Genomic DNA, 22,990 nt, shown 5'->3' with positions numbered 1-22,990 from the left:
AGCTCAAAGAGAATACTCATTATAACAGCCTGAACTCTACAAGGCGTAGGTTATTCTGAATGTTTGATACATTATTTATAGCTTATTTAAAACTGAAATTCTGTTTTCATTTGCAGAGATGCAAACATGGACGGAGCTCAGCATACTTTGATCAGATACCCTGCTGTGATTTAGAGTGTCACAAAGCCAGCTAACAACAAGCCTGTTGTCTATACCTGTCTTCTTAAAAGATGTTTAAAATTTAAAGCAACTTCCTGCCATTTCCTCATGGAATTATAAGTAATTAATAGTCAGTAAATTAATGAATGATTGCCCAGTGACAGACTTTATAAGTGAAAGAAGTGGACACGGGGGTGGAGGAAAATAAGACGTGAATGAGGCAAGTGGCTTCTGTCTCGGAGGAGAACACACAGCTGGGTGTCAAGCTCAAGGGTTGAATCAAACTGGTGTCTGCCAGACTGGAAAAATGTGGGAAAGAAGTGCTGATGACCCACAGGGGATGTTTTCATCTGGTTGAGTTATTTAATAAGAGAAATGTGAGAGAGCAGCCATCTAATAAAACTCACTGAAACCTAGTGAAATTGTAACCTGTTGAATGTAGAGAGAGGGGAAAAAGTCTCCACAAAAACTTTCACACATGTATCAGAGTCTTTGTGTACCCTTTTTGGGGGTGTTTTTGCTTCATTTGATAAGTAGCCAACAGTAGAGAGTGACGTAGTGCAGAAAACAACTCAAAACAATGTTGAGGCGCCGTAACCCAGCGTTGCACAACACAAGATCTTGTTTTTGTATTTGCTCTTCCAATTGATATGATAAATGATTTGTGTATATTAACTTTCTAAGTTTAGCATGCTAGCATATTAATAGATGAGAACTAGTGCTTAAAGGCTAGTGAGTGATTTTCTATATTTTTTTTGTCAACAAATCTCAGGTGCAGGGCCAAACCAACAATAAATTGATCCTACTTACAAGTAATGCATGTATCCAAAGACTTAAATATTATATTCTTCTATGCCGTAGAGCTCCATAACTATTAAAAACATGTTAATCAAACACTGTTGCACTGTTCCCTAGTCTGTTTAGAAATGGCTCTGAGGACTAACTTTGTACTGGAGTTCTTTGAGAAATTTACAAGGTAGTACAAAGGTTGTGGTATCTGTAGCACAATAAGCTAGCAAAGCTCTGTAAACGGCACTGTGGCATCTGCCTTACACAGAACTACTCTCCTGAGACTGAAAACGTGATGCTGCTGTTAGTCTTTGGAGCCATTTCTAAACAAACTAACATACCCAAACTCATATGGCTCATTGACATGTTTTTAATAGGTGTTGGACAAGTCTCTGGTAACCTGACGTGCCAGATGGTTTGTTACAGAATCATCTTAGAAGTCGTCCTTGGAAACTGTTAAACATACTTCGCAGGTGATTGGATGAACCATCTGTCTATCATTAACTATAATGGGCTAACTTCAACCAATCAGATCAACGAACCATATGACGTAGTAAGAGCGCAGAGGAAACACAAAACCGCAGTCTGAGAAACTTTAAAAGCTAGCAAGCAAGTCAGTGTAACTAGTTATGTAGTTAGCATGTTGGTAGATGATTCTTGCCATCTGCAAATAAAAGGCAATCTTATGAATTGCTGTTGTTGTCTTCGAATGAACAGTTGCTTCTTGCTGTCGTCACGCCTAACATTGTCATCTCTAGAGCGCTGCCACTGACGTGGGTAGATAAACTGTGAAAGGTGTTCAAATTGTTTCAAAATCAATTAAAAGGAATGTATAAGTCACTGAAGGAGAGTGTTGCAATCAATGACATGTCTCTTTATTCAGTGAGGAGAAAACATTCAGCTATCCAGCCTTCATCAGTGTCAAAACTATGCAATATAGACAAGTAAAACAAGTAAGACATGTCCAAAATGTATATCATGCTTCATGATGCTTCAAAAGTAGTAGTACAGATACAGAAAACCTATAGACAACTTACTCCATACTGTACAGTATGTTTTTACATTACAAAATATAGATAGACAGGTTTTATCCAATTGTAAGTTGTAATATTTTTTCATAATGATTAACAAAATCAAACTTGTATGTTTATTTTTATTTGTTGATATGTATTATTTAGTTTCTATTCATTTACATATCTACTGATATGCGTTTCCATAATCCTTTTTTTGAATCTTTTTTCTTTGCATTTATATAATACTGAAATTATAAATTTGCATTTACAAATATTTACAAAAAAGAGAAATGATTACAGAAAAAGCTAAAGTGACAGTATATAATAGATGATGCCAGGATACAATATTAACTACTCTCCATTATGAATACAATCTGTCATGCGCATGTTACCTGCTGAGTTACAATATGAAAGACACTATGCCATCTTATGCAAACATTAATCTAGAATGAATATCATTACAGTTCTTCTTTGTTATGTGAGCTTTATCACCTCATAAATAAAATTCATGAAGCGTCCATTCAGGTTTTGGAGTATCACCTCATTCAAAGACATTTCTACCACCAGAGGAGGAGAGAGACTTGCCACAGTGACGAGCTGCTGTCTGTTAAAGACACACACACACACAATAAAAAGTTCTTTTTACAAATATACTACCTGAATATCTCCTTTGTTAAAGCGTTACTGTGAAAATGTAGACCCACATACCCCTGTCTGTCCTTTGGAGAAGTTGGCGTGTGCATAAAGGAGGACTGCGATGTCATTATGTCCTGCCTCCAGTGCAATGGACAGGGCTGTGCTTTCATCCTGTATGCACACAAAAAAGCATTTATATTACAAGAGGTTTATTGTACATTTACAGATGGAAGACGCATCCTATATTTATTGAATCATGTATAACTTCTACTCCTTTGCTTCCCAGTTAAATTTTTACATAACATTTTTTCACAAAACTCTCTGCTTTTGTAATAAAATATGTGAGAGAAAGCTGAAATACTTCACAGCTTGAAGCCACTAGGCTCACAGTTGCTGCAGAGAGTGGCAGCAATGATTCACATACACTGTCGGAGAGGGTGGCATTACAGTCTGGCTGTGCCAGCAGTAGTTTCACAATGTCAGCATGGCCATGCTCGCTTGCACACATCAGCGCCGTGGATCCCTCATCATCCTGAAGATTGACCTCCGCCCCCTGTGCCAGGAGTGCCTGCACCATGTCCATCCTGCCATGGCTCACAGCCAGCATCAGAGCTGTCTGACCGGCCTGGACAGCACAAAGCAGGGGTCAAACATAAGAAATAGGGTCAATGGTGCAGAGTTGACACATCTCGAACATTACAAATTTATATTTACAGTTTGTTTGTTGAATCAAACAGTTCACACTTTCTTAACTCTTCACTTCTTGAAGATATGCACATACAGTATAGTGTATTTGATGCACCCACTGAAAAATACAGTTATACTATTTTTTTTTTCCTTGCAAGTTTCCAGAAAAAAATAATACTACTAATTACTAATTATAGGTCAAATACAGGCAGTGTCCAATTTGTATACTTACATTAATTAATTCCAATTAATTGGCTGCATAACCTAACATAAGTCTTTTGGTCAGTGGAACATGCAAAAATGTTAAATTTCTCTATAGTTATACAATTAAACAAAAATGAAGAATAAGGTTTCCAACAATAACTGAACAATTAATGAATATTTACTTAGTCTCAGAACGTAGTCTCATTTTTCTCTATGATTAGTATGAAATTATATCGTCTTCCCAGGAAAACTTCCTTGGAAATGATTAGGAAATTACAGACCTGTAAAATTAAGTGTTACCAAATATACATACAATACTTAGAAATATCACATATGGCAATTTCATATAAACTGATTTTTTTCTAGGTTCACATACAGTCCTGCATGTAAGAATGTGAAGTCTATAGAGTAATAGCCACATTTGGAATTGAATGTTTGTCAAAGACAAACTAGTTTAAAAATGATCTTAATTGTAGCACCTGCATGTGAAAAAAAATATTAATTTCAAAGCCAAAGAAAATGAACAGATGAACAAAAAAAATAAAAATAAGAAGGAACATTTTATCTGTTACCATGGCTCCCAGTTGATGTGACAAGCCAACAGCTTTTTAATATCAAATCTTAACCACAGATAAAGTAATCTTAAAAACAAAACAAAACATCAACTTCTATGAATGAATAAACAACAAGCTTTTTTTAGTAGTTCCCATGGCAGCATATGGACACAGTTTAGAGAAACAGAATCTACCTGAGAACAGACTGACCTGACTGGCCTTGGCATTGACGTCTCCTTTTGTGAAGAGCTGCTCCACAACTCTCATGTCCTCTGGAGTTTCCACAGCTGCGAGTGCAGCCAGCATGATCGGTGTGTAACCGGCTTTGTTCTGCTGATTCACGTTACACACCTCTGTAGTGATGGTGATCAATGGGCCAGAGTTGATAAAACAAAAGAAGATAAAATATATGAATGACAGGATGAAAGAGGTGTACAGTATATCTTCATTTATTTATTGGTGATTCTTGCTAACACTTCCAAAGCTAACCAAGTTTCAAACTGCAAGAAAATCCCTGTGCAAAATAGACCTTTTCTGGGTAAAAAAATGTCAAATAAAATTGGCCTACACTAAAGGTTACCAATTTGAACCAATGAAGACTCATAGACATGGGGAAAAATGTCAGCATTTACAAAAGCCATGCTTTCATTGCACAGCAACAAACCATTTAGCCTTGCTCCAACTGTCTTCAAATAGCTGTTGTTTCATTTAAGCTGTGCAATGAAACGGTCTCAAAATGTACTGAATGTATTTTCTGAGTGCCTGAAATTCTATATAGTTTTTATTCTAGCATGGCTCTGCAACAACAAGCATGAGGAGCTTAAAACACTCACTCAGTGTATTCCATTAAGCACCAAACTACCACTCTTCCAAATTGGGTCCATTTTTGTTTGTTTTATTATTTTCTAATTTTCAGCTAGTACACAGACATTTTGGATGTTTGGATGAGTGAGCTTTTATAGCTGTGTGATGTTTGACCAAAGTTTTGAGTTACATAATAAAAAGCTTCAGTTGTGCTTATTTCAGGAACATTCTGAATAAATTTCTGTGATATGGGATTAAAATTTTCACTGTTTGTGCTGATTATATACTTCTACTCCTCCTTTAGACAATTGAGTGGTAGGCCCAATCTCTCCTGAAAGCTGTAGCAAGGCTTTTGGATAAAACGAAGAGTATTATGTCTCCTCCATTAGGGCACCTATTCAGTGTTTGTCTGTTTTTTTTCAATTTATATTGATAAAGGCTTTGAATGGCCTGGCCCTGAATTATACTCCTTAACGTTTGATCCTTTACAGACCTGTGCACAGCTAGAAGGAAACCTGGAACAGTTCATCATGATGGTACACATGGAATTTCTAAAGTGCATCTTTATGTCTAATTTAAAGAAAAGCTGTAGCAGTACAGAACATCTGAGGGTCAATAAAGTATTTTACCAACACTTTAACAAGCCAAAAGATCACCATGTACCTTTAAATTGTGGTCATTACAGCTTTGACAGTAAAAAAACCCCATCTCTTTTGGCTTGTTATGCAGCAATGAACAAAATGTATTCTATTCACCTAGTTGTTGTAACAAGCCAGGGTTTCACTTCAGCAATATTTTTAATTTGCTGTACAGTATATCATCCATTTATACTGTGTAATGATGAGTGCTACTGAACTACTGTTTGTCCACTGTCCTTTGGAGATTAAAATTTAGGCTCTTGGTTGGGCAGCAGCATTAAGATATATGACCAAAAAAAAAAATAGAAACACCTTGTTTTGGAAAAATGAAAAAAACAATTGCCCCCTAGTGGCTACTGGGGAACCTAGTAGTATCTACAGACAACACACTGAACCAGAGTATTCACTGGTCTTTATGCAGTACTGTTGAACTGCAGGATGTCTGTATGTCCTTGCTTCTTTCTATACAATTTAAGTGTTATGGCATTCTATTTAAAAAGCAACAGAATTTGAGTCAGTTTTTGAATCAGTGAAGGTTAAAAAGCACCAGGAGGATCATTTTTCATCAACATTTTTTGGTTATATTGTACATGCAGGCTGCAGAGAAATAAAATACATTTTCACAGAAAAAAGGGACAAAAAAAGATAGAAAAGTCAGATTGTTGACCTCTAGTTGCCCTCTATGTATTACTGTACCTGCATGAAGCAGTTTCTTGACAATTGCAAAGTTGGAGTGTGACACACTGTAGTGCAGAGCTGTGTTTCCATTGCCGTCAGCCATATTAGCTATGTGTTGCAATACTGAGGGTGAAATGACCCGAAATGTAGACAAGTAATCTTCCACAGTGTCAGGAGCAGCTGACTTGTGGCTGGACACAGAGAACCACTCTTGCTGGAGAGTTTGTAGGCAGTCATGCTGCAAAGGAGAAAAGAATAGGTATTTAACAGGTATATGTATTTTTAAAAAAAACAATGTTTGAATGAATGCTTTTATGCATTCTCATAAATGCCTTTCAAGATGCCTTGATTCAGAGTGTGTAGAGCAATTTTGACTTTGAATAGACAGGAACATCTTGTGATTTCGGGGATGTGACTCAAAGGAAACAGACAAAGAGCATAACAAAGCAACAACTCACTGTAAAACTCTCCAAAACATCATAAAATGAAGCTTGGAAATCTGTCTTCATTTCATCCTCAAAAGCAGCATGTTGAGATTTTGTTACTATTTCAAGTTTCATTATGAAACTCATCTCGATTTTCCTTTGCAATATACTACTTCTTTTGAACTCCCTTTCTCTCTATCGTGAATGTGAGGAGTCTCTTTCACTAAGAAATATAATAGTATTCAAGTTGAAGAAAAATGCCATTTTAGAAAATTACAGTGTCGACACATTCCTGGGCTTTTTGTGTCTGTTGCCAAAGTAATTTCTTCTTAATGGACATACTTGAACACACCCTGCCTCAGCATCTCTCCACACCCATCCAATGACATACCATTAAACATTCACATACACACACACACATGCACACACAGCGAGCTTCATCTGGCTGTCACAGTGAATATATTGAGCAAAACATACCAATTCCCTGCTGGATAAAACCGTGTCATCACTCAGGTGCATCTTTAAGGCTTGACAAGCAGAAAACATCTTTTCACTTAACTTGCTCCTGTAAGGAATAAAATGCTACAGGTTACTACTGTAGGTGCAATGTTAGACTTGAGAGGACCCCAAAAAAGTTGGATTCATGCAGTAAAATATGAAGATAATGGTGTTATTGCTGAGGCTTTTAATGAAGAAATCTGATTCAACTGAGAGATTATTTGGCTTTAAAACCTTCTAGATGTTACCTGTGCTGTGTATGTGATTTTGCAGACCCTTTTGATCCCTTGTTGAAGCCACCTTTGCCCTTTCTTGTTTGCATTACATCTTGAGACGCTTCCCTTAATTTTCTGTTTCCTCTCCTTTCCACTTCCTCAGAGTTAATATTCTCGCTGGCAGAGAGCTCATAAGATGGCATTGGGTCCAATCTAAGGACAAAACATAAGAGTTTAATACAGTGGAAATATGTTAATATATTAATTGTTATATATTAGTTTAGACAATCGATACCTACCCTGTGGTAACCTTCATAAACTTCATGCTTTTCCTGTTACTGCTACAGCCTTGGTCACCATTCTGTTTCTTCATTACATTTCGCAACACGCCGGCATTAGTTGACCTGTCTAGAAACAATGATGGGGCCTCTATTTAATCTGCGAGATATTAGCAGTGTATTTTATTTATATAACACATGTACTGTAATAGAACAGATATAATCATACTAGGCCAATCTGGCAGGATTTAGTAAGGATATATTCAAGATATTCTATATATTCTTACAAATCTGAAGGCCATATTTTAAAAAACAGCTTACTCTGACACCAGTTCCTCCTACGAAACTGTTCATTTTTAGACCCTCAGCCACAAACTGCTATGTGGTGCAAGACGCCTTCCAAAACCAGATATCATTCCAAACATTGCAAGTGTATCCCTCAGAAAGTAAACTTGCCAAACCAAAGGCAGCCACTTCCTCTAAGCCCAATGCAAGTTTAAACTGGACCTTGAGAGTGGTCTGAAGATGGAATATTTTTAAACTAAACTACTTTCGCACAGACAGTCTTATCCACCTAATGTTTACTATATTTCTCTTGAAGAAGAGCTTAGAACATAATTGTTTAGGATTATAACACATTGACACACACACATACATGCTTACCTTGCAGAGCAGAAGAGGTCTGTTGTTCTAACATTTGTATCATTCTTTTCACCTCTGAATCATTACTACCTTGTTGGCAGATTCCCTGGTTTGCTTTGTCACACTTAGAAAAAAGTTGAGATGGGGAGTGAAACTCTCTGTTGGCTGTGGCAAAGAAAGAGGACATTAGTTAAGCTTTGACTTTGAAAGGTACTAAAATATATTTCAAATACATATACATAATAACAATCCAGCATTAAAGGTACCCTGTAAAATTTTTTCACGAGTGGTTGTGTAGAGCAAAGTGTTGATGATGTACTGTACATGCAAGAGAATACGGATAACACAATTCATATTCCTTCTAACTGCAAAGGGCAGTAATATAATTGCGTAGTGCATGTAAGCTATTTATTTTACGTTATTCCACACATCAACAGTTGGTGGCAGTAACAAGAAAAGTAACAATTGAGCCAGCAAAAGTAGGGAAAGAAGACTGCTAGCTGATGTAAAAATAGATGTAAACAATGAAAGTTTCAACCTGCATTAACTGCTTTTTTGGCCACTTGGGGGCAGTGGAAAGAAGTTGTAAAACAACATGACATGTCATCACCTTTTCAGCTGATATGTTGCACTTACATTATGTTAGCAACATATGTTAGCAACAGTTGAAATGAAAGGTGCTGAATGCATGTTGAAACATATTAGTTAGGCCTCAAGAATACACACAGTGCATTTTGGTGTGATATGATGACAGTAAACTTTGCTGTGTTTGTTTACAAACTCCAAAAAGGTACCTTTAACACTAGCTAAATCCATACAGTGCTACCTGATGGCTGAGAATCTAAAGGATGAACTTCTGTTCCTCCTTGTGCCGCAGCTTTGTTACTGCATGATAGCGTGGAGCTGGCGTTTCCTCGGCTGCTGTGCTGCTGGACAAACCCTTCCCTTTGCTCAGTGTAGTCCTCAGTGAGCAGGTCTCCATGCTCCCCAAGGAGCTTTTGCATCTTCTCTATATAATGGTTAAGCTCGGGGTCCCACTGGGACTGTGTAGATTGCTGGAAACTCTGGCCAGGTGTACTGGATGAAACAGACAAATCCCGTATCCTTCCCTCCCCTACACCGATACTCCTCGTCTTGATGGGGTCGGGTAGATGTGATGGACCAGAGGCCATATTTTTGGTTTTCAGTCCAACCAGGAAATTATCATTAATGTTTGTGAATCCAACACCAGTGTCTCGGGTTACGTTAGTGGCAGTCCCTGGTGTTTGTTTTAAGGCACTTCCTACCATATTTTCAGTTCCTACACCAATTGTGCGGGTCTCTGGGATACATTTGATGTCTTTGACCCCATTGCCTACTGATACGGTCCTCATAACAGCCTGAGTGGTGTTAGTGTGCTTGTCTTGGGTATTGAGGACAGTATTAGTGCTGGAGTTGGTGTTGAAGGCATGTCTGGTGTTTGTAAAACGAGACACTGAACTGGATACAGTGTTGGTCCGCTGAGAAGCAGTCTGGGGTGAAGCCATGATTCCCAGATCAACTACTCTTACTGGATCTGTGGCCACACCTTGAGAAACCACTTCCTTGGCCTCACAGATGATTACGTCAACAGAACAATCTCCACACGCTACTGAACGACACTTTATCTTTTCTACTGCACGCCCCAGATCCTCCACATCTGTGTTGGTTTCTGCATCACATACCTTAATCTCTGTCCCAACTCCTTGTGAGTTTGTAAAAACTTGGATCCCCACGCCCCTTTCCTTTGTCTCCACTCTCTCCCGGACCTCCCAGTGGCTCATTGGAACACCTGGACCTGTGCTAGCATTCTTCAGCTCAGGTCTACCACAAGATACTCCCACCGTCTTTACCTCTATGACATCCCCTGTGCTGGCATCTTTGAGCTCTGTGTGATTACCCACTCCCTGGCTTGTGGTGTGAGGTCTCACCTCGATGCCTGTGCTTGCAGTGGATGGCGTTGCAAAGCAGGCTTTATCCGCCCGATTCCTAGCTCCTGCAGCCTGAAGCTCCAGTTTCAGACGGCTCATCTCTGTCTGCAGAGCTGATTCTTTCAATTCTGCTTCTAAGTGACAAATTCTCTCTTTCAAGGCACCAATTATTAGTTGCTGGGCATCAAGCTCTGCTTCCCAATCTTTGTAAATTCCAAGATTGAATTCAGACACTTGTGTTGCAATGGAACTCGTCTCTACCTGTTCAGTGTATACATATTTGTTTTCTTTTGTGATTTTAGACATTGTGATTTCTATATCTTTGGCCCTGTCATGCAGAGGGCTATGGCTTTTTCCATGCCATGCTTGCAAACGTCCACCTGTGATGGTTCTTTCCAATGCCTGCATCTCTTCAGTCAGTTGCCTAAACTCCTTGAAGTCTGTGCAGTCACTTTTCACTTTGCCCTCAAGTCCTTCTTTAGTATTCACCTTGCTCTCAATGTTACACCTTTCCATGCTACATGCTCTCTTCAAAATTACATCATTTATGTCCTCATTGTCACTCTGGTTCTTGAGTTGAGAGACCAGTTGCCTCTTTTCCTCTCGAAGGACAGAGATTTTTACCTGGAGGATAGGGATGATTTTCACCTGCTCCTCCAGCTCCTTCAGCCTCTGCAGGGCTACCACCATCTGATCACGGACATTCTGCAGGTGCATGGAGCCGAGACTTGTAACTGGGGTGGTTCTTCCAGAGCTCTGAGGGCTCAGCCTAAGGCATCCTGTGCTGCCTCCTCTACTGCCAAGAGACGAGCTAAGGTGGACATGCATATCACCTCCTGTGCCAGTAGGCTTGTTCCCATTGTTGTTCTGATTATATGCACCTAAACCAGTGAAAGGGGAGAGCGACCCAGGGGAGCTTACCCCTCCAAAGCTAGCCAGTCTTCGACGGGGATGGGGCTGAGGTGGAGGCTGGCTGGTCACCTCCTGCTCCAAGTGTTTGTGGGCCTCCACATTGCTCTTTTCCAACACTGGGCTTTGTCTCTGTAAAGCAAATGATCTTGCAGCAGGCTGAGGCTTTGACTCAGTGGGTATCGGAGAGGCTGCTGTGCCTTCATTCCGGCAGGGTTTGTTATCCAAGGAGGAGCCATGGGGTGGAGGAAGAGGAGGTCGACCTCTGGCTGCAGAAGACATGCCCAGTAGTCTTGTATCATCACTGCTAGATGATGACAGGGATTCTGCAGAATGCCACTGGCTGGATGAAATCCCAGGCTGTGTTTTTTCCACATTATTAACGGCCACTCTGGGCCTTCTCTTAAGGCTTAGCCGCTTAATGGTGGTGCCGTTTTGAAAACTGTCCACACACTTAAAGTAGTCCACATCCAGCTGACAACTGTAGTCACTCTGCAGGTAGTTAGGAACACACTCTTCAGCACTTTGACCTGTTAGACCAATAGTGGGGTAGACATAGTTTATTACCCTTGCAGAGTAAAAAATAGTCCAAACACTTGCTGGAAAGTGGGAAATGTAACAGAGTATGTAGAAATATCTTCAAATATTCTCCTGATTGCATGTCATAAAAAACAATAAAACTAGACAATCAATTTACAACAGCAAATTACTGGTATTTAAAATATTAATATTCATAATCAAAAAATATCATAGGCAAACAACACAATGTGCTATGGAAAATGCAATATCTAGGCTTACTGCATGCTACATACTTTCTACCCTTACAGTTTCCTTTTTCTTTCCTTACCTTAGTATTATAGGCTTCTCTGTGACCATTTCTATTCGAGTTTAGAACCTTTCTTCTCTCACCTCGAAATGTTTTTGACTATAACTTCTCTGAGCCTGTCCCACAAGAAGAGGAGGGACAGAGGAGGATTTACCAGTTGCGTAGACACTGTTTTCAGAAGTCACTTTTCTCCAAATGGTATGTCTCTCTACATAGACTGACCCACTCTATAATTACTCTGCAACTCTCCCTCTAAACACCCAACCATACTCTTGGCAGGCTTTCTCTACCACAGACATCTTCCAAGTATTTCAGTCAGTGAATAAACAAAAGCAACAGAGATCTGAGAGATTTAGCAATGGATACGTGACACAATATTGTAATTCATGAAAAATGTATAACAGCGTTTGAATGGTAAATGCTGAATACTTGAGAGAAATGTGCATTTAAGTTGATGGAGATATTCTCTTCTTTGCAAAGTTTTGGTCTTTCAGTCACCATTAAATACCACTGTAACTCCTAAAAACAAAAAGGTGAACACAAACATTGCACGTAGGAAAACATACAAACTAGAGAATACACACAGAGCGTCTAAGTTATTGCATAGTAATAGTAATAGTTACCTGACACATTTCTCAAGATGTAACTGCCTTGAGCCATGAATATGTTTCACAAAGTATCAATAATGGAGCAATCCCTTTAAATCCAGATAGAACTTTGAATAATTCTGGAAATAAAAGAAAAATGCAGCAAGTTAACTATGCTTCACATCTTGATTATTAGCTTTAACATGTATAGTCCTACACTGCATCACTCCTTCAATCACTTTCTCTCTCCCACACCAGGTCCAGCAGTCAATAACAGTTAACCTTGCAATGCTTACACAAAGGAAATGCAATACCAGGCCATGACATATTATAGTTAATTCTGCACAAGTACACTGAGTGAAATGCTGAGCCTCAGTGCACAACAGTGACTCGATGCTTTGCAATGCTGTATCACTTTCTCCTCACTAAGCACCTTCTGTTTGCAGCACGTGGAGGTGTTGAGGAGACTTTCTCTCAAAGGTTGCACATAGGCACCTTCATAGAAAGTCAGTGACGTGAAAGTTAATTGATTGGTCAAACACTGCATTATGCATTAATAAAAAAAATCAGATTACATGAGATACATAGGATAAGGAGAAATCCAGCAGCAAAAGCATCAGGATTCAAGGATTATTTAAACATATTTTGCTGACAATGATAATGTATATGTAAGTAAATATTTGGTGTATATGAAAGAAATTCATGCTCCACATTAAAACCAGGCATCGCCCAGCCTCCAGAGAGAAAATATCTATCTTACTCTATTTTTCATCTGTTCCTGTTTGGACAAGCTGACATGACATCAAGCCTCAAGCAATAAATCCAATAAGTTTAGCAAGTTCTCTTTAGAGTCAGCCACAGTGACCCAAAGTATTATTTGTGCTGCTCTCAAATGGATGTTACAGAGCAGCTTGGAAGAGCTGATTGCAGGAGAGCAGAGTCAATTTAGCAGTTAACAGACAGAGGAAATGCATGAAAAACATTAATTTGGAACCAACGGATAGAGTATGAATGGGTTAGAGAGAAGGAGAGACACAAAAGAGAACATTTTAAACATGAGGCTTAAGTGTATGTAATTGCCTTTTCCATTCCACACAACATGACAAAAACACTATACTTCTGACAAAAACACCAGTACTTAAATATATTCTAGATACAGAGCACATCAAGTATTTATAAAGCTATGCAAATCACATACCACCATAATTCATTCATTAACTAACTTACAGCTATGCCTACTGTATATGTTTTCATGTTTTCTTTCTTTCAATTAATTTAAGAAAACTACATGACTAGATTTATTTGATAGGTTATCAATACACAATAAATCCTGCCTCAATTATGGTTGATTTAAAGTACTGTTGTTGTTTTTGCCAATAATACTTTATTATTTTACTTTGAGTCAACAGTATTATGGTTGATTTAAAGTACCGTTGTTGTTTTTGCCGTAGATGAATGTTGTTTTTATTATCATGCCATTTCTGTAGTACTTCCATGTATGAGACTGTTTTTTATTCATTTGTAATTTATCGGGATTTACATGACTCTTGTATTTATATTGTTATCTACAGCAGTAAAAATTTCAGTGTAGACTCTGAAAGGGAAAACTTCTGCTTCTGTCATGGGACCAAATTATTGTCTCGGAGGGCTGAATTTGGCCTACGGGCAGTAATTTGTCTACCACTTTGCCTACAGTATGTCATACTGGCTGCCTTTTAGTACACTTGGCCATAAACATTCTGTAAAATACCATGTTAATAAGATAAATACAAACAAAAGAAGCATACAAAATAAACGCAAACCATTGCATACACAGATGTCATCAAATATAATCTCTTACTGATGTAAATGGTTCTCAACTTGGGAGTCATAGGACAAGTCTAAGGGGCCAGAAAATGATTAACAGTATAGGTGAGCTACACCAAATAATGTTTTATTTTTTCAGACTTTCCTCTAATGTTTGCCTTCTCGTGTGGATCGATAGATAATTTTAATTTGTATATATACAACATTGCTTTGTTTTAAGGGGTCACATGTCAGAATGGTTGGGTCTAAGCCAGCTATTTTGGCTTGTTTTGTCGAATACGCCCAAAGCGTTCCCCCCTTTCACTAGTTTGCAGGGCTTATTTTTTTATTTTTTTTTTTTTTAAAGCGCTTATAATTTAGCTGGAAAGATAATTCACCAAAGAATTACTCCCAGTTGGTACCAGACCTATAGGCACTCTTGGAAAATATGTGTTTTTAAATATGACATGACGACACAATTGTAAAACATCTCCAAAGTAGGGGTAAAACATACATCGTTTACATTAAACATCATTTGCTTAAGCCTGACGCCTTGTGGTCACGCAAAGAGAATACAAGATAAACTTCAACCATGTTGATATGATGCTGCTGCCACAATTATTAGGATTATTTCTCATGGAAAATTGTTTTTACTACTTTAAAACTATGATAAAAGTCAGTGCGCATTCACCTGTCAGCCTACGTTAGCTAACGTGATGAGAAGTCACTCACCTGTGCAGGAGACCTACAACAGGTTCGGGTGATGTAGAAGTTAAAATAATTACACAGACGCCATTTCTGTTGGGAGAGGTCGAACAGCGTTTAGTGGACATGAAAGCGATGGTAATTTTCATCTTTTTCTTCTTTACTCCTTTGTTTTTGATTGTGAAGACGCAGTGCCGGTGAAGACAGAAGTTTTCACTGTGCAGGAGCAGGAACAACACTGCGCATGTGTAAGAGCTGTCAGCGGGCACGGCAGGTGCTCCAGGTGGTGAATAGACCTCATTAAAATATTGATGCTGTCTTTTCTTCTGTTGAATCGATTACATAGCATTAAGACTACATGATTTCTGTATCTATTGTCTCTGAACTTACATCTTTCTGTAGGCGAAAGGGCTGTTTAGGTTTTGACTGTATATCTCCTCACATGATGCATATTTACTGTAAAAAGCTAATCAAAAACCTTTATACATATACAATGATTTCCAATACCCTAAATTCACTTTTCTTTCCATAATTGGGACATATGAGTGCGACTTTTTTCTGAAACCAAGCAAAACTTTACAGTATTATTTGTTTAAATATTATTTATGGTTTATATCTTTCATTAATTAAATATCAATAAATGCAAAAAAAAAAAAATCATACAAGTTGATGAATCTAACATCCTGCAGGGACTGTACCTGGTCAGATCTGTGTTGATGCTATTTAAAGTTCAAGGGATGAAGAAAATGACATAAAACAAACAAAACAAACAAACAAACAAACAAACAAACCAAAAACCCAGCAATACACAACTCTTACTGATTCAAGGCACAGCAGGATTGCCATCAGTTATATGTTCCTCTGAATTCCTCTAAATTGTAAATTGTGAATTGAATCTTTGCTCAGACTTTGTTTATATTCAAGCTGCACAGTGACATCATGTGGTTACAGTGGAGGAATACATTTTGCACCCAATACTAGACCAGCAATATTAAAGTTGTTCTTATACTATATTTGCCTGGGACTCCAAGAAAAAAAAAGAAGTATACATTTTAGTGTAACTTATGTTGTTTACAAACAAAAATTGTTCACAAAAATAATCAACTGTAGCTCTCACATGCTGGTCTGTAAAAATCACATTAGCAAGTACATTTTTTTACCATTAAAAGACAGTTTCACAAATGTTCAAGTCTGTCCTAAAACTAAAGTCAGGAGCCCAAATGAACACTGACACATGTTCTTCTTGCTGTAATCACTCTCCTGGTCATACTGGCCATTAACAGATCCCTTCATAATGCACTTTTCATGTAAGTGATGGGTGACAAAATCTACAGTCTTCCTTCTGTGCAAAAATGTATTGAAAAGTTTATTTGAAGATAATATGAGACCTCAGTCTTCCAAATTATTCAAATCAATGCAATATCTTTCAAAGTCTTTTTGTTTTGTTCCTTCCACTGCAGCTGAGCAGAAAAACACTGTCCATCAAGACACAAAGAGGGATTTTTTGTTTTTTTAAAATAAAATGACTGTAACTGTTGAAGATATACACTTGATTTGACTAACTCAGACTGCTGAAGCCTCATATCAACTACAGGTAAACATTTAAATACATTTTTGTACAAAACCAGGATGGTGGATTTTGTCCCCATCACTTACATTGTGAGCACATTTAAAGGGGATCTTCTAATGGTCAGTATGAGCAGGAGGAATGATTAGAGCGAGCAAAACCTGTTTCAGTGTTCATATGGACACCTGACTATTGTTTTAAGACAAACCTAAAAAAATTGTGAACCTATCCTTTAACCAGGAAAAGCTATGAATGGTGTGTGATTAACCATTATGCAATACCTCGTGGTAATGGCTATTATCATGCAGTGGTGGAATGTAACTGAATATATTTTCTCAAGTACTGTACATAAGTATAATTTTGAAGTAACTGTACTTTACTTTAGTATTTCCATTTGATGCTACTTTATACTTCCACTCTACTACATTTCAGAGGGAAATATTGTACTTTCTACTCCACTAAATTTATCTGACAGCTTTAGTTACTTTTCAGATGGAGATTTGACACAATGGATAATATAACAAGCTTTTAAAATACAACACATTGTTAAAGATGAAACCAGTGGTTTCCAACCTTTTTGGCTTTTGCCATCTTACAAAAAGCAGTGTGTAGTCAGGGTCACATTTCAGATGTCTATGAGTTGTTAACAGCTCCACCAAATAGTGATTTTTCCCTCTAAACTTCTCACATGGTTTGATTTCAATAAATGTTAACATGACCCGATATTTCACCAGAAATCAAAGATTAGAGAAAGCCAAAAACTGAAAAACAGATTCGTGTGTTAACTTTGTTTTTTCTTCTTTCCTCTCCCATTAATCATCTCATGACCCCTCAGATTTGCCTGGTGACCCTTTGGAGGGACCAGAACCCTTAGTTGGGAACCACTGGACTAAACTAGATAACTGTATATAAAGTAGTTGAGACTAGCTCCACCTCCAGCAGCTACAGCAGTAACATGCTGCTCTAACACTGATGTTTCACTATTAATAATCTAACCATGTCATATATAATAATATATCAGTCAGAGAGACCAAACCACTACTTTTACTGCAATACTTGAAGTACATTTTGCTGCTAATACTTATGTACTTTTACTTAAATATGTTTTTTCATGCAGGATTTTTACTTGTAATGGAGTATTTTTACATTGTTATTGGTACTTTGACTTAAGTAAAGGATCTGAGTCCCACCACTGTTATCATGCCTGATACCTTGTTAAAAGTTCAAAGTTCAACTTTAGTTTTCCATTGTGAAACAGAACATTGACACATTCCGTGTACGCTTACGTTGTAAGTCGAGTAACTCAGTAAACCATGTGAGGTCATTTTGCCTTTTCATGTTTTTGTGTTTTTGTCACATACAGAGACAGCCATAAAGTAATTATGTCCATTCAGAGACACACTCACACAGCAACAAACAACAAACACCACTGCACCCTTTGAATCTGACTATTTATTACCTTGCAAATACTGTTTAATCAGCATATGTGAAATTAAGGGTGTTATATAAAAGAGATAGGGTAGACCGGGACAATGAGTCCAGCGTTTTGAACTTTACACTTCTCTTGGATCATGCAGGAGAAGCATGTTTAAGCAGTGTTAGTGCTTAATATATTGTTCCAAAAATATTTTCTGTAATTCTTATAATATTTTGGCCAATAGTGGCACAGTGAATTTCATAAATTGTTTGGCATTTGTAAAACTAAACACATTTGTTTGAAACTAAAGCTAATCAGTTCAATAATAAGAACAATACAGAAACAATTTGAATAGCACAGACCATTTGTATTAATGTAAGAAAATGAGAATTAGATGATACAACAGTTTGTTTAAAAGCTTTTAGAATAATTGTGAACTTTGGCATAAACACAGTGCAACAAGTTGTTCCAGATGTAAGATCATACCATTTTAACTTAATAAAGGGAATTTTATTCATTGAAAATATTGCCCAGAACTTATAATGAACAGAACTTTAAAGTGCAGACAAAGAAAATCCTGAGTCAAAAATCAAAGTGTGCAGAGATTGAATCAGGCTTGAGCCTTTGTTACTTTAAGACGAAAAATGTTAACTATCTTTGAACTTTGCTCTTTCAAACCCACTGTTCCTAACAGAAGTGATCAAACCAACCGCTGACTGTGGGAAACAACACTTGTGATTGGTTGAAAGAGTTGCACACCCCCATCCCTACCCCTATCTCTAGTTCTAGAGTCCGCTTTTTAACTTTGGGGGCCATGCTCACCTATTTCACAGGCATTAGGTTTCTACTCCCAGTCCCAGTCTCACACCTGACAGCAAAATGTCTGACAAAGGAACCTTCGATACCAACGTGCTGACCCTCACCAGGTTTGTTCTGGAGGAGGGCAGGAAGGCCCATGGAACAGGAGAGCTGACGAACCTGCTGAACTCCATCTGCACAGCTGTCAAAGCCATCTCAACTGCTGTCAGGAAGGCTGGGATTGCTAACCTGTGAGTAGTATTTTCTTTCTTCTTTTTAAGTAACCGTGGAGATAATAGAAGGAAACATGAATGCATCTGCATGTAAATATGAGGCTGTCATATAAGTATCATATGGATAAACGAGGAGGGGTAACTACAGTATGCACCCCATTAAACATTTATAAATCAATCAAGGTCACTATTATTTGATGACCTTCATTTGCTCCTCTTAAGATATCAAGTTTCAATATTCTATTCCTTCTCTTCCATTTAAATGTGTGTGAAACTGAGGTTCATATCTGGATTTAGTGTTACTTCTAGCTGCATGCAGTATGACGTAAGACTCAACTGTTTTAAATTAGGCCCCGACCCCCAACCAAAGGTAAACTGCAAATGTTGTGCAAAATCCTCCAGGACAGGGGTCAAGCAGACACAAGAAGACTTTTGAGACCTTTGTCATTCTTACCGGTGCAATATTTTAATATAATGTGGAAAAAAACATCATAATAAAGGCAATAAATGCACTTTTAAAGACAATCTATGTGGATTGTTATGACATTTCCTTCATGTTTTAAAATTGCATAGAAATAGATAGCTGTTATTCAGCCTTTGATCACTTCAGCCTGTCCTTGTCCTTTCTCTGGAAAGATATGGCATCGCTGGAAGCACCAATGTGACAGGGGACCAGGTGAAGAAGCTGGACGTCCTGTCCAATGACCTGGTCATCAACATGATCAAGTCCTCATTCACTTCCTGTGTGCTGGTGTCAGAGGAAGACGAGAAGGCCATCATTGTGGAACCAGACAAGAGAGTATGTGCATCTCTACAGTATACTGTATACATGCATGTCTATGTGAGTTTTCACATGTTTTTTTGGTTTTGTAAAGTTGATTTTAACTGATATTCTTTAACTGACAGGGAAAATACATTGTGTGCTTTGATCCACTGGATGGTTCCTCAAACATCGACTGTCTTGTTTCGATTGGAACAATCTTCGCTATCTACAAAAAGGTTAGTGCATGCTGATTCAAAACACAGAGAAGTTCTTACCTCAGCGAATTGGTCAGCATGGCTTTCAATTATATTTTATATGGATTTTCCCTGAACTGATATTTTTTCCGAAAACCCTCTATGGAGTTGCAAATCAGCATCTGAGGAAAAAAGGAGTAGGGTCTAGTGTTGGGATGTCACTAAGTGCATTTACTCAAGTCCTGTACTCAAATACAATTTTTGGATACATACTTAGACATTTGATCAGTTCATAAAATATGATGTATTGTCAGAGATTAAACTAGCAAACAATATATAACATAATTAGATTACCTTCACCTCTATCAGCTACAACATTCGAATTCTTTCAAAACAATAATGCAACATTAATAATCATCATATAATAATATAACAAACAGAGGGGCCATTTTACTGCGTGATGAGTACTTTTACCAAGAACATTTTGCTGATAATACTTAATAGTACTTTTACTTAGGTAAAATTTCCAATGCAGGACCAAACACTTTGTCCACCACTGGGAGGCTCACATACTAAGAGACTTTATTCTAATGTGTTTTCAAGAACTCCAGATACAGTCTGGGTAGATAAAAGGGCTGCACAAGGATCTGATGTAAGGTATAGAGTTAATGTGTAGACTAATAGCTTTATATGAGTCCAAGGGTAACCACAGACTTTTACATACCTGAAAAAGCTGTACAAGTTTAATCTAGGTGACAAATCCATAAAGAGGGGTTTAGTTGTTTAGTTTAGTTGAAACTGTATCCCAAAACTGCATCGTCCTGCCCTGTATCCCTATCAAAGAAAATAACTAACTGTCTGGCAGCTTCAACACATCTTATTAGTGCACAAAATGTCTTTGTCTGTTTTGAGAATTTTCCACATGTTGTTCCATAGACCACAGATGATGAGCCAAATGAGAAGGATGCTCTGCAGCCTGGAAGAAAGCTTGTGGCAGCTGGTTATGCTCTGTACGGCAGTGCCACCATGATGGTCCTCTCCACTGGTCAAGGAGTCAACTGCTTTATGCTTGACCCTGTAAGATGACCCTGTAGTAGATGATATCAAAACTGTTACTTTTTGCTAATTATATACGTTTATTTGTCTTCATCTGATACTCAGATCATCAGTTCCTTGAATTCCTTTTTCAGTCGATCGGTGAGTTCATCTTGGTGGATCGGGATGTGAAGATAAAGAAGAAGGGAAAAATCTACAGTTTGAATGAGGGATATGCACAGCATTTTTACCCAGATGTGACAGAGTATCTACAAAAGAAGAAATACCCAGAGGTAAAGGAAACCAGCCAGTGACCATCATTACTGTTATTTCGTGTATATTAATACACATATTTGGATTCTGAATATTATGAAATTGATTAATAAATTCCACATAACACTTTCGTGTTTCTAGGATGGTTCTGCTCCATATGGCAGTCGATATGTTGGCTCCATGGTAGCTGATGTTCATCGTACTTTGGTGTATGGAGGGATCTTTTTATATCCTGCTAATGTCAAGAGTCCTAAGGGCAAGGTGAGCGGGTTGAACTTTATAACTGAACAAAAATGTTTTTAATAACTTCAAATAATGTCTGTCAAGTTGCAGTGAAATGCACAAATCACAGTTATTAGTCATTTATCTCGATGTAAAGTCACTCCTCTTTGCGCTTCTTGACTCTCAGCTAAGGCTGCTATATGAATGCAACCCCATGGCCTTCATCATGGAGCAGGCAGGAGGCATGGCCACTACAGGAGCCATGAATGTTCTGGACGTCCAGCCCACCAACATTCACCAGAGAGTCCCCGTGATCATGGGATCCCCTGATGATGTGCAGGAGTATATTTCCATCTTTAAGAAGCATAACAAATGAGGTACTCAGCTCTGCTATGTAGCAACATTACAAAATATCATATAAAATAGTCATCAACAAGCAAACAGTCTGGGATAATAAATAATGTTATGTTTTTTCTTTTCAGTTTCTTTGGATTTAACAGGTCGAGTTTGGTGGTGAGCAACGTAAAGCAGGACGATCAAGAGGCTCAATCAGGACATTCATTGTTAAGTGCTTTCTACTCATTCCTTCAACCGCACTGATAAAGGAACCGGGAACCTTATGAACTCTGCCTCACACTTTGCTGTGTGTGTTATTTGTAGAGACCTACCCTCTATTTTTTAAATAAAGACAAATAAAAAGTTGCCCTTGTTCTTCACTGAGTTGTAAAAATCCAGTATATATGGGTTGAGCTCTATGTCTGTTTTTCTTAAGGAGAAATAAAGTCATACTGGATTTTGGATGGAAAAGGAACTAAAGAATCCCACAAACTAACTGTCAGTCACCTTTTCTCACTTTATTAATGATATTAATAACTTTACCACTTCATTAATGATGTTAAACAAGACTAAAAAAAATCTGTAGCTCTATGAGGCTGTATTTTAGCACAGAAATCCCTTGAGCTATGTTAGCATGCTAACAATAACAATTCATGGTGATGATAAGCAAGTATAATATTACCACAGTCACTCTGTTGTGTGTTAGCATGCTAACATTTGCAGCCGATGAGAAAGTGATAAACCAAAGTAGTGGACAAATTAAAATTTTGACCTGATGATGGTGCTAGAAGAGAGGAGATCACCAAAGTCTTTCAGGTTTAGGTTCACTGACAACACTCTAATACATAATAAAATACAACATATAATAAGGATAAAGTCCTGGACTTACTGCCATTTATCAAGATGGAGAAAGGTGTTCAAGTCATTAAAATTTGTCTCTGGTGACCATGAATGTCTGTATATTGTAATCTATGCAATAGTTGTTGAGATATTTCATTCTGGATTGAAGTAGTGGACCAACTGACAGCCCAGCATTACCATCCCTACAGCCTTGCCACTAGCATGGCTAAAAAGTGAGAGCAAGAACCTGACAATGTGCAGGATCCTCTGATACCATCTCATTATAAAGAGATTTTGGTCCTAAACGTTGCCACTAAGATCATATGGTGTG

The 22,990-nt window shown here is 37.9% G+C and overlaps 2 protein-coding genes across 3 annotated transcripts; one reads left to right on the top strand and one right to left on the bottom strand.

Moving 5' to 3' along the window:
- Positions 1–1,806: 1,806 nt before the first annotated feature.
- On the bottom strand, positions 1,807–15,291 carry LOC137170993 (KN motif and ankyrin repeat domain-containing protein 1-like). 2 transcript variants are annotated; one of them, XM_067574702.1, is made up of 12 exons: positions 15,009–15,291; positions 12,528–12,631; positions 9,047–11,608; positions 8,242–8,385; positions 7,600–7,708; positions 7,334–7,513; positions 7,065–7,152; positions 6,181–6,400; positions 4,253–4,395; positions 3,022–3,222; positions 2,670–2,768; positions 1,807–2,565 (listed from the first exon to the last, which is right to left on the bottom strand). In XM_067574702.1, exons 2-12 carry the CDS (start codon positions 12,562–12,564, stop codon positions 2,503–2,505), a joined length of 3,846 nt encoding a protein of 1,281 aa, XP_067430803.1. In that variant the 5' UTR covers positions 12,565–12,631; positions 15,009–15,291; the 3' UTR covers positions 1,807–2,502. The 2 variants fall into 2 exon arrangements, with proteins under 2 accessions (XP_067430803.1, XP_067430804.1); XM_067574703.1 differs by lacking the exon at positions 15,009–15,291 and adding an exon at positions 11,926–12,020 and having other exon boundaries at positions 12,528–12,605.
- A 3,474-nt stretch (positions 15,292–18,765) lies between these two features.
- Positions 18,766–22,185, top strand: fbp1b (fructose-1,6-bisphosphatase 1b). The gene is made up of 8 exons (XM_067574837.1): positions 18,766–19,014; positions 19,633–19,795; positions 19,903–19,995; positions 20,890–21,030; positions 21,144–21,281; positions 21,403–21,522; positions 21,671–21,860; positions 21,966–22,185. The coding sequence occupies exons 1-7, from the start codon at positions 18,845–18,847 to the stop codon at positions 21,857–21,859; spliced, it is 1,014 nt and encodes a 337-aa protein (XP_067430938.1). The 5' UTR covers positions 18,766–18,844; the 3' UTR covers position 21,860; positions 21,966–22,185.
- The last annotated feature ends 805 nt before the right edge of the window (positions 22,186–22,990 follow it).

This window comes from Thunnus thynnus, chromosome 19 (assembly GCF_963924715.1).
Source record: "Thunnus thynnus chromosome 19, fThuThy2.1, whole genome shotgun sequence".
Taxonomy (NCBI): domain Eukaryota; kingdom Metazoa; phylum Chordata; class Actinopteri; order Scombriformes; family Scombridae; genus Thunnus; species Thunnus thynnus.
This window is presented reverse-complemented; position numbering and strand designations above follow the sequence as displayed.

What these genes read in the sequence shown, in the direction of transcription:
- LOC137170993 (XM_067574702.1), bottom strand. Translation starts at nt 12,564, where the DNA reads ATGGCTCAAGGCAGTTACATCTTGAGAAATGTGTCAG. An exon ending in CATCTTGAGAAATGTGTCAG is followed by an intron (nt 11,609 to 12,527) that starts GTAACTATTACT and finishes TTGGTCTAACAG; the next exon opens with GTCAAAGTGCTGAAGAGTGT. An exon ending in GACCTCTTCTGCTCTGCAAG is followed by an intron (nt 7,709 to 8,241) that starts GTAAGCATGTAT and finishes CATTGTTTCTAG; the next exon opens with ACAGGTCAACTAATGCCGGC.
- fbp1b (XM_067574837.1), top strand. Translation starts at nt 18,845, where the DNA reads ATGTCTGACAAAGGAACCTTCGATACCAACGTGCTGACCCTCACCAGG. An exon ending in TTGTGGAACCAGACAAGAGA is followed by an intron (nt 19,796 to 19,902) that starts GTATGTGCATCT and finishes TTTAACTGACAG; the next exon opens with GGAAAATACATTGTGTGCTT. An exon ending in AAAAGAAGAAATACCCAGAG is followed by an intron (nt 21,282 to 21,402) that starts GTAAAGGAAACC and finishes TCGTGTTTCTAG; the next exon opens with GATGGTTCTGCTCCATATGG.